The sequence below is a fragment of the Notolepis coatsorum genome (genome assembly GCF_963971535.1).
Source record: "Notolepis coatsorum genome assembly, chromosome: 4".
Lineage (NCBI taxonomy): Eukaryota > Metazoa > Chordata > Actinopteri > Aulopiformes > Paralepididae > Notolepis > Notolepis coatsorum.
In genome coordinates, this window is record NC_140168.1 from 16,179,580 (window position 1) to 16,191,625 (window position 12,046).

General features: G+C 45.8%; 1 protein-coding gene across 2 annotated transcripts in view; it reads right to left on the reverse strand.

Annotated features, from left to right (window-relative positions):
• Positions 1-12,046, reverse strand: part of LOC311226860 (guanylate-binding protein 1-like) — a 48,763-nt gene that overhangs the window by 19,036 nt on the left and 17,681 nt on the right. For both annotated transcript variants that reach the window (XM_084312282.1, XM_084312281.1), the window contains exons 4-5: positions 4,287-4,396; positions 3,009-3,220 (exon numbers count right to left, since the gene is read on the reverse strand). In XM_084312282.1, coding sequence (XP_084168408.1) covers positions 3,009-3,220; positions 4,287-4,396 — 322 coding nt within the window. The remainder of the gene's footprint in view (positions 1-3,008; positions 3,221-4,286; positions 4,397-12,046) is intronic.

Below are 12,046 nucleotides of genomic sequence, written 5' to 3' on the forward strand. Positions count from 1 at the left end.
CTACGAGACAAATGAAATGTATATGGGATTTATTTATTGCACTCCTAAGAAAATTACTTTATTGTCAATGTACACAGGGCATTTAAATGTATTTTTGCATATCCCTCTTATCAAATCATCACAGGAGTTACACATAACCTACACAGTCCTCATATCCCTCCTAGTTACACATAGCCTACACAGTCCTCATATCCCTCCTAGTTACACATAGCCTACACAGTCCTCATATCCCTCCTAGTTACACACACACACAGTCCTCATATCCCTCCTAGTTACACACACACACAGTCCTCATATCCCTCCTAGTTACACACACAGTCCTCATATCCCTCCTACAGTAGTTACACATACAGAGTCCTCATATCCCTCCTAGTTACACATACAGAGTCCTCATATCCCTCCTAGTTACATACACACAGTTCCCCACTGATATGCATTTCATCAGAGAGGTCAGCGCCCCTTGAGCAGTTTTGGGGTTCAGTGCCTTGCTCAGGGGCACTTAGGCAGAGATGGTGGGCACCGTAGATGTAATACCAGCCACCATTCAGTCACCAGCTCACATACAGTATATACACCCTCCTGTCAGTGGAGGGAATTGAACCAGGCCATCCATCCATATTGGAGCTTGTCTTGTGTGTGTGTGTGTGTACCAGTCCAAGTCTCGTCCTTTGTCATGTTTACTTTTAATGTTATGTTTTGATGTAAGTATTATATCTGTGTGTGTGTGTGTAGCCTACTAGTCCTTTGTCATGTTTACTTTTAATGTCATGTTATGATGTAAGTATTATGTCTGTGTGTGTGTGTGTGTGTGTGTGTGTGTAGCCTACTAGTCCTTTGTCACGTTTACTTGTAATGTCATGCTATTGTAGCACCCTGAATATTCTACTATTATTCAGAAGTGCTGACTTGGCCTTTTATCTCCCCTTTGTGCACAAAGACATGTTAACCAGTTTCCCTTGATATTCTCCTGAACAATGACGCAAGTTTCTCCTTCTCTCACCGGCTGGAATATGGATTATAAACACTAAACTGAATCATATTCAATTCACCCAGTTCTTCCTGTGGGGCTAGTTGGCGGTGCCAGCAGGGGGCGGCGGTGGCAGGCGGAGCGCAGGAGGGAGGGAGGCGCCCAGAAGAAGCAAGTCAACTGAAACGGAAGTAGAGAGAACCAGCCTCTTCGACGTTGAACGTGAACCTGGATGGTCGTGTCGTTGTAGAGCCCCGTAGTGAAGCACGCGGGTGAATGTATTGGACTTGAGTATATTTCGGGTTATAGTAGAAATATAAGCGTAGTAGCGTGTTGAATATCCCAACGGAATAACCCTAGTGATACAGCGAGTTATCCTAGAAGAAAGTGGTATATCAAAGTGGCTAATGTTAACGTTATCCCCTCCAGCGAGGTGCCCCCGGCAAGCGTTGCCTGAAGAGAACTGGTGGTTAGAGGCACCGTGCGTTGTTGCATGTTCGACTAGCAGGAGGGCTGTCTAGGACCCACAGAGTAGCTTCAGTTAAGGTAGCCACCAGATTACCACGCGCGTCAACACAGCTCGTCGACCAGCAGCTTGTCAGCACCGGCAGTCAGCAGCTTGTCAGCACCGGCAGCCAGCAGCTTGTCAGCACCGGCAGTCAGCAGCCTAGCACGGGAGTTCGTCCTGTCCAGCAGAGATCGCCATCACTCAGCACGCGCCTCCAGCCAGCTACTGCCCCTCTGCCTAACACAGCTTGCTAGCTCCTGGGACGAGAGCGTTCGACGCCATCTTACCACCCGGACTAGTGGTGGTGCGGCGAGGCCGCCATCTTGGTTGAGTACACTGGCACTTCGGTGACCAAGATCCTATCGTACATTACACAGTGTGTCGCGGCCTACGGGCGAAGCTAATGGTTGCTAACCACAGTGCATAGGGGTACCCCATAAACATTACATACCGGCATTAGTTTAGGACTTTTGTTTGGTAAAGTGGGCCCACCTTTTTCATTTCCTTTGAGTGTGATAACGTGTATGTTCCTTAAATATTACTTTCCCATCTACTTAACCCTTCCCCTCTTGGAGGTAAACGTAACGCTGCCATATAAGTAAAGCCTTAGAGAGGTATTATTATTGGTACTAGCCCAGACGTGGGTAATGAGTCAAGTACATTGAAGTCTACAATATCTGGGTCTATTATATTTGGGTTTGCAATACCTGGTTCTATACGGTGTGGGTGTACGATATAAGTGTCTGCAAGGTATTGAATTACAACTGAAGTAATAATAGAACTACCTTCCATTTGACCCATTGCTATTAAGTATTTGTAGCTGACCAGTCCTTAAATAACGATAAAGAATGTAGATGGGAGTCTTGTGTGCGTGTCAATTCCTGAGCCTTGACATTAACCCTTTTGGTGCGGGTAACGTTAACACACTTAACCCCTTCCTACCCAATTTCCCCTTTCAGCTATTAAGGTCTCTAATGTCACCGAGGGAGGGTACTGCTTGCGGGAGGAACTAAGCTACTTATTTACATATCAGTCACTAGGTGTGGGAGGGTTAACGGAGGTATTGGGGGAAGTGAGAGCGAGTTGGGGAGTACTGCTGACCGCCCCGGAAAGGCAAGGAAGACCAGAGTACCAGACCAGGTTGGTAAATCCCGGGCCCCATCCACTCCCACTGCCGGCCTCCAGTTTGACGCTCCAGGCCCAAAGACGAGGGTGCAGTCAGACGGAGCTCTACTGTGTCTCGCTACCCAGTGACTGTGCACACCCGTTCCCACGAAGCAGGGATAATCCACCCTGCTACACTATGATGTAAGTATTATGTCTGTGTGTGTGTGTACTAGTCCTTTGTCCGGTTTACTTGTAATGTTATGTTATTAAGTATTATGTTGCACGGTCGGTGGTCACAATGTACGTTTTTTGTGGACCCCAGGAAGAACAGCTACTGCAATGCTGTAGCTAAGTGGGGATCCTATAAACTAAACTAAACTAAATCTAGCCAAGGAGCCCCATTGATTAACCTTTACATTAGAGCACCTTTCTTGATTTCCAGGGAATGCTCCAGATACTTGTCTTCAGTGACATCTCTGCCGTCTATCTTCAGCTCCAGGAAGAAGTCCCTCACAGCCCACACAAAGCTGGGGAAGAACTGCACAAACTGGGCGTCGGCTCCTTCCTCCTCCTCGTCAGCGGACGACGCACCGTTGGAGGAATTCACCTTAATCAAATCTGTCAACTCTGTCACATATCTGGGCCGTGGTTGAGGATTAACTGACACGATACAATGAGTTCTACAAGATTTCAAAAGGTTTAAATATCAACAGCGGCAACCGAATAATAACCTACTACATCCTTGTGTTTCAATGCAATGGGTTGCTGGGCAAGACTGGTTTATATAAATCAAATAAATTTAACTTTCAGTTTAATTTACTCCCACAATGGACTTCCAAAACTGATACACACATATACTAACGGTCATTTTCTATCTCATTTCTTGCATTTTAGCATTTTGTAGTTTTTGTACATTTGCGTTTTGTATATTGTATATTTTGTATAGCGTTTTGACTTTATTCCTTTTACTCTTACATTACATTTACATTTAGCTGACGCTTTTATCCAAAGCGGCTTACAAGTTCTAATAATAATAATAATAATAATAATAAATCTTTTGTAAACAAATTAATTTGAATATAGGAGGGGATAACTTTCAATCAAATGCAATTACCGTAATTCCTCTAATAGTAACCCCGGCTTGTATTTGTTTCAACTGTAGCGGGTACCAGGCTTGTATTAGGAGGAGGCCTGTATAAGAGGGAGGCCTATATTTCAAATTTTCAAACGGATCATAATGAATAAATCAACATTTTGTGTCAGTTTGAACCCAGTAAAATGTACTGGGTTCATTTATTGAAACCAAGTACTGTATGAAATAGTAAACAGTGCAATTGCAGGTGGTCACTGGTCATTTCAACGTTTTCAAAGTGAAATCAAGTAACTAGCTCAGTATGCAGCTCAGTATATTAGTAACCCGGCTTGTATTAGGAGGCCGGCTTATAATTGCTTAGCTCAAGAGCGCACCCGGCCATTAATAGAGACCCGACTTGTATTTGAGACCCGGTTACTATTAGAGGAATTACGGTAGTTAAAAACACAAAGAAAGTATGAACTACTACTAAATTAACTGAGATAAGCTTGAGCATATAGTATATAGATCATTAGTGGCCTTGTTCATCTTAAGGGACACAAGAATGTGGTACAGTAGTTGTGTGTGTTAGTACTACAGTTGCTTTTCAGCAGGATCTCACTGAAGGATACTGTAAGCTCTCCACCGCTTGGTTGTCTATGGTTCCTCTGCTGTTGTAGACCAGAGTGCTGCTCAACAGAATGGCCAAGGAGAAGATCCAGGAGTCGTTCTTGGCATCACCCTGAAACCAACAAACACCGTGATGCAGCGATCTGGGTCCTGTTTCCCCGTTTGCACCATGAAGACCAATATGCACCTTCAGCCAGTGTTGTACTCGTGACTCGACTTGGACTGGAGCACTGATGACTCGGACTTGAGCATTTCTTTTTTTATTTATTTATATATAATGGCATACGATATTGATGGCTAGTGCATTTGTTTGGCTATTGAGTCACAAAGTAAATAAATTCCCTTTGAAACGGTGACTGCTGTGTCATTTATGTTTAATGTAGACCTTTTTTTATTTGTATGTCAGCTCTTTGACTGCCAGAGGGGAGTGGACTCAACCTTGATGACTCAGACTAGGGTAATGAGAACTCGACTCTTACTCGAGTCTGGCTCTGCTTTGGTGACTCGGACTTTGACTCGGACACAAACACTGGGGACTCTAGATTTAGTGACTCGACTACAACACTGCCTTCAGCTTTTTGAAGTGTTCACTGCTACCTTTACAATTTGGAGCTAATTTTAGATTAGATTAGATTAAATGTATTGTCATCATAGAGCACAAGTACAGTACAACGAAAAGAGGTTTGGCATCCAACCAGAGTGCAAATGTAACAGTAAAGTGCAATAGTAATATACAATGCACAGGTGATTAAACTGGGTATAACATATATAAATTAGTACTGAGTAATAGTGCTAATCAGATGCATGTACAGAGTTGTAGTATTATATGTACAGTGATACAGGTATAAAGACACTAAGGTCATACTGGCCAGCAGCGTAACTAGTAAGAGTAGGTAAGGGATATCTACAGATATAGATAATATCTACAGATATTAGGGGTGGGAATCACCAGTTTCATCATGATACGATACGATATCGATTCTTTGGACAACGATACTATATTTGCCAATATCACACAGTCTCTCACGATACAATACGATACGATTAGATTCAGGTGCCTGCGATCGATACGAGATGATATCATATGCCCATTTAACACAATCAGTAACATTTAGATCAACAAAAAAAAGGTAATGAAAATATCATTTGACATTTGTATTTTTGAGCTCTTCCAGACATTTAAAGGAAAATCAATCTATTGTTTTTAATACAAATAGACCTCCTGTTCACTGTAAAGTGCCACGTTTTTATATATTGAGCTTTAAACTTTAAGCTAAATTTTTTGGAACTCAAAACTCACAACCTCCCTCTCCCAAACCGTTCCTACAACAATTTGTTGATGTTGCATGATCATGTATAGGCCTACATTTATTATGTATTATATTGTTTATGTTTAAATAACATTTAAACATCAAACTCCTCTGACCTCATCTGGTCTTTCCAAAGACGCGCGCACACACACACACACACAGAAAGGGAGAATGCTATGCTGTAACATCTACACACACGGAGCTACTGCTGTTGTTCTTGGGCGGATATGAGACTCGCCACAGGATTTTCAAAATAAGTATCGATATGAATCGATCTTATTACATCGCATCGATCCGATTCGATTGTTGATAATTACATCGATGTATCGATCTGGATCGATGTATCGTCCCACCCCTAACAGATATGTAGATGTACTAGGGCTGACCTTCTAAGCTTTTTTTGGCCTTCGAAGCTTCGGGGCCGAAATTCGAAGCTTCGAGAGAGAGAAAAAATAAATATTATTATAATATTTTTTTTTCTTATCTTATGTTGTGGGACTTGTACAGCACTTTGGTCAACTTTGTTGTTTTTAAATGCGCTCTATAAATAAAGTGGATTGGATTGGATTGGATTAATTAATTAAATTAATAATGAGTCGGGAGCTGCGCTGCCTGGGCGGCTGCTCTCTGTTACACAGCCAATGACATTACATTACATAATTATGTTGCAACCTTCGTCTATAAAGCAAAAATTATATAAATATTTATATGTAGTTAATAGAGACAAAGGCAGAATTCGACCTATATATTAATTAAGCACGTTTTATTAAGACATGTTTGTATATGGGTCGGGACACTGCTGCTGACTGGGTGTCTTATCAAACACAGGTAAAACTGAAAAATACTATAGAGAATTGTCAGTGCTGTAAAGTTTAAACTTTAAACCTTTTTAAATCTTAGACAAACAAAACACTTTGCTTTTATGAAATATTGTAAGCCGTCATTTGAGGCTTTATAAAAGCAGCAAGTTGTATTCAACACAGAGAGGAGTTAATGAGGAATCTCCATGTGCTTGTTGTAGTTAACAAAGAGAGGCGGAGGTAATGAGGTGTATGACGGCCGTTGCATTGGAGGCGCAAGATTTTGCAGATAAAAAAAATTAAAAATTATATATTCAATTTTTTTTCCCCCATTCGAATCCCGTGCCCATCGAACGAAGCTTCGAAGCCTCAAAGTATTTAAGACAGTCCTATACATATACAGCATTATTGTACACACTATCATACAGAGTTATATGGGTTATATTTATATATTTGTAAGGGGTCGGTGGCATTTATATGGAATTCATAGAAACAAACCCTTAACTTTATTACCTCTATTACTTTTAATTGTAACCTATTCCAATTTAATCTCATAAGGCTACTCACAGATTACACTCCTTTTGAACGAGTATAGGTCTCTGATGTCCCCAAGACATGTCTTTGTCTCTGTTTTGGACAGGCTGTTTGTGTCTGCAGCTTTAACACTTTAAGAGCCAGTCCGTGTTTTCCTTTTTACCCCCTTGAATGCCCAAATCCATTCCAATGTTAACGTTAATATCGCCTAATCTATGTTTTAAATTATGGCTATGTGTCTAATCTGCCCGTCGCTTATCAAAGACTCATTTTCCAGTCAACATTGTCAAAGCAGATTGTTTTTTTATCGTTTCATTTCCGTTTGATAGCATTTTGAAAATCACTTGTTTTCGCGGAAAAAAACAACCCATTCTATGATAATCGCCTTTTACTGGAATATTCTAGAACGTTGTCATTTGTCGGCCTATTTATGAATCGTTTTCAAATAAACGCTAGATAATCGATAGTATATGTGTGCGCACGCACGCTCGGGCGCTGATAATCGCTGCTCTTATTTCCTGATGGCTTTTACAGTCAAAACAGCTATATCACATATAGGGGAACCGCTTATATATCCGTGAAAACGAGTCTGATTATCCTAAGACTGATAACATAGATTCCTTACCTGAGATCAGATGGTATCCAAATGGATTATTCCAATTCCTGATCACCATTCGAAAAAATCGATCATTGTATTGATCAACCGTGTATACAGTAGAACACATAATCCCTGCTGCTCTTCAGGCTCCAGAGTGATGCCGGTCAATGCCGGCTGCGTGAGTGAGAAGTAAAATGTGGAGTCAGAAATCCTTTCTCCCATTCACTTTCATTGAGTCCAATCCAAAAGGGTGATTTACCATCTGGGAGACGATAGAGGGCGCTTTTTTCACATCTGAGCGCCGGGGGTGCCTGGAACTCCAACGGTAGGCTCGCTTGATGCAAAAAACCCCAGAATAAAACGAATATTCTCGTGATGGGCCTTCAACCCGGGGGGTAATAACCAGAGAAAAGCCGTGAGTGGCATTCAAAGTGTTAAATGCAAATGAGCCATGTTTTTCGCATGCTGTACTCCGGAACTGTGGGGCTTCCCGGCTCATGAAATTCAGATCAAACTGTCAAACTAGGAGTTACAGATCAAATATGAATTAAGATCCAACAATTGCAAATCATATTTTCTCCATAAAATGTTGTCGGAGGCATCACAAAACAAACTGGTCAGACTACTGCTTGACCTTACTCCTAAAACCCACCTCACCCCTGCCCATTTTGACAACCTAGGATGGTTTAGAGTAGACAACAGAGTACAGCAACTTGCAATGGGCCTGGTCTACAAGATACACTACACCACGAAGGTACCCATGTACATGTCGAAATACTTCCCAAAGGTCAGTGAATACCACGACCACAACACTAGAGGGAGCTCCACAAATCATGTTCAACCCAGATTCGGCACAAACAAATGTCTAAACACATTTCGCAATTATGCCACATCAATGTGGAACACACTACCCACAGCCGTAAAAAAAAAATTGAATCCCTACCCACCTTCAAAACCGCCCTCAAAGAGCACCTACTACGGGAGGCTGCAATTCGAAACTGGCCCCCGTAAATGTCTGAAACCCCCTCCCACCCACCCACCCCCTCCTAATGTACAGTTCCCTCCCCCTCGTATGTATATATTTACTGTTAGGATCTCTGTTTAACAGTACTGTATATTTGCATATCTTGTATGTCACAAATGTAACAGTACTGCATATCTGTATGTCATGTATGTCATGATTGGTTTAGATTAGATGATTAGATTAGATTTTTATATCTGTATATCTGTATATTGTGTATGTCATAAATGTCATTATGAATTGAAAATGGGGGACCCTGATGTAAACAAGACGAAAGTCTTTCTCTGGTCTGCATCCCCTTAACAATTGTGTGTATTGAGCTGTACTGTGAGCTGTACTGTACCCATTCTGCAATCTGTTAATTAAGGTTTTCAATCAATCAATCAAAGCACGTTTAGGTGGGAAAAGATAATGTTTAAAAACAAGAGACACACAGGCGGCTGGGTGGCGTAGCGGAGATTGTGCTCGTCACCAATGCAAGAGACTCCGGTATCGAATCCCAGTCTCAGCATTGCCTTCGTCTTGGGCCGGCCGTCGTACTGGCTCATTTGGCAGAGTCAGCGGGTGGAAGTCGATGGGTGGGGATTGGACGTTGTGGACAGCGACTCCTACAGGTCGGTTGGGTGACGCCTGCACAGCAGAGACAGGAAGTATCGGGGGCAGCGTGAGCCTCCCACGCGTTACTCCTCGGCCACTGAGAGTCCGCGCTGTTTGGTGAAAAGATGCGACAGGCTGCCTCCTTGTGTACCGGAGGGGACACGTGATGCAAGGCTTCTATCCTCACTACAACCGACCAGTGGGGGGCATAGTCTAGCAACGTTCAAGACAGGGGAGGGGAGAATTGGCAATACAAAATTGGGATGGGAGAAAAAGTAAAAAAAAAAAAAAAAAAAGAGACACATAAGCGTCCCGCTCTTATGCCATATCGAGATATACCTCATCTCCTAGTACCTACTGTACTACATAACGAAAAACTAAACACCCTTGCACTTGACCAGGCCCCGCCCCAGTGACTTACGTATAAGACACCAGGCGTGGTCACCACTCCCCCTTCCTCTGGAAAAGTTTTCCATCAGGGAAAAAACCCCCCAAGGGACCTCAGGGCACGCTAAGAGCGGGACGCTTAGCCAGTACTCATATAACTAGGTTATATACATAACCTATCGTTATATACTCGTACTGGCATCGCGTCCCGCTCTTATGCCATATCGAGATATGGGTAGAGCGGACGCGAGGCCCGACAAATGTACCCCCTGAGGACCCGTAAGCCCACATCAGGGGGGAGGGGAGTCCCGTCACCCCTCCTTCCTAGTGAAGAGGGGCGGCAGTCAACTCCACCCAAGTGCGAAAAAGAGGAAACTAGAAACCTCCAAACGCACAGCACAGGCGGGACCACGTGTGACACAACACCTTGTGGTCCACACCCACACACCCCTGCTAACCCACCGAAAGGCGGGAAGCAGGGGAGGTTCCAGACCTCAGAACCACCTGGGAGACAGAACCCCCAGTCATGTCCATGAGGTAAAACCTTGCGAAGGGACCCGGGGAGGACCATGAGGCCGCAGCACAGATGTCCTCCACCGAGGCCCCTCCTAACAGGGCGGCAGTGGCCGCCACTCCACGAGTGGAGTGCGCCCTGACACCCCCAGGGGGGGCCAGCCCAGCCAACGTGTAGCAAAGGGCAATGCCCTCGCACAACCAATGGGACAGGCGCTGTTTCGACAGTGCCTTACCAGCGTGAGAGCCACTGTAACAGACAAAAAACTGATCGGTAGCCCTGAGGTCCTGAGTCCGGCTGAGGTAAACCCCCAAAGCCCGGACCAGACACGACAGGTGAAGGCTCGCCTCTAACTCACCAGCGTGAGGAGGCGGATGAAACGCCTGAACCACAATATCCCTGGAGCGAAAAGAACTCCGGATATTTTTTGGCACGAAGACTGGATTAGGCCTCAGAGTTGCACCGCTATTGACACGAATAGACAGGCACTCAGGCCGCACCGAGAGAGCACAGAGCTCACCCACGTGCTTAGCGGAGGTGATGGCCAGCAGGAACGCAGTCTTGAAGACAGCTGTTCCAAGGTGCCTGCTCAAGAGGCTCAAACGGGGCCTCGGACAACCGGCCAAGGACCAATTGAAGGTCCCAACCCGGAGACAGAGAACGTTTCACCGGCTTAAGGCGCCAAGCGCCAAGCAGGAAACGCTTCACAAGAGGGTGGCCTTACACCACTCTTGGAAAATACGCCACCTACCGGCGTAAACCGCGATAGTGGAGGGAGCATGCGCGTTCCGGATGGTGTCACCACAGAAGGATCCATCCCCTCCAGACTCACCCTCTCACCAGCCAAACCATCAGCGGCTGGCCCAGCACAGGGAACTAACACAGAGACCCGTGCGCTTGAGAGACAGCCCGCGATAACCAAGGAACAGGCCACGACGGGGCTACCAAGAGCTGGATCAGGACCGGGAACCACACAGCTGCGCCCCGGTCAGGCGCAATCAGGATCAAGGTCCTGCGCTCCTCAACGTACCCGCCCCAACAACTGACCTAACAGATGTATGGGGGGAAAGAATCCCAGGCGGCCACGGCATCGGTCCCAGACCTGCCTGACTATGTCCGGACGTAATCCCCACTCGTCAGGGTGAGGACCGCCCCGCGACATCACACCTGTACCCACATTCACCCTGCCGGGGATGTGGAGAGTCCTCAGGCTGCGCAGATGGAGAACGCCCATAGCCAGCCGCCCGCCGCCCGGTGCAGACGGGGGGAGCGTACTCCTCCCCGTCTGTCGATATACGACGCTGACGTCGTATTGTCCGTCCTGATCAAACACCGTTTGAGGACCAGAAGGACCGCCTTCAATACCAACACATTGAACGTAGCGCAGACCGGGCAGCATGGCTTGCCAGCTGCCCCCTACTGCGTTGGCCCGACGCGTCTCCAGCGAGGGAGGCGTCGGTGAAAAACGTGATGTGTGACAGCCTACTGCCCATGGGGACCCCCCAGGCCCTCCCCAGGGGGCGAGGTCCCCCAGTACTGACACGGGAACCTTAGCCGCTTCCACTTGCCTCTCACCGGGTCTATTTCCATACTGGAAAAAAACCACCTCCGTAACCTCCTCCTGGGGTGAAGAGGAGGCCAAGAGGGACCACGGAATGAGCAGATGCCATCATACCGAGCAGGCGTATCACGGACAGCGGCGTAACCGTCCTAGGACGGAACCTCCCGAGCGTGTCGATAACACGCTCTGAGAGGGATGCCCATAGCACTCCACCCGTTGACTGGGAAGAGGAGTACTCTACTTCCAGTCTACAGCAAACCCCAGGCTGGTAGGAATTCCACCACCTGCCTGGTATGAGACCTGACGATCCACCTTGACCGCCAAGGACCAGAACGTCGTCAGGGCAGAAAACACTTCGTAACCCCTGACGACGCAGAGGCCCCAGTGCGGCCTCCACACACTTGGTGAAGATGCGGGGAGCCAGAGAAAAGCCGAACGGC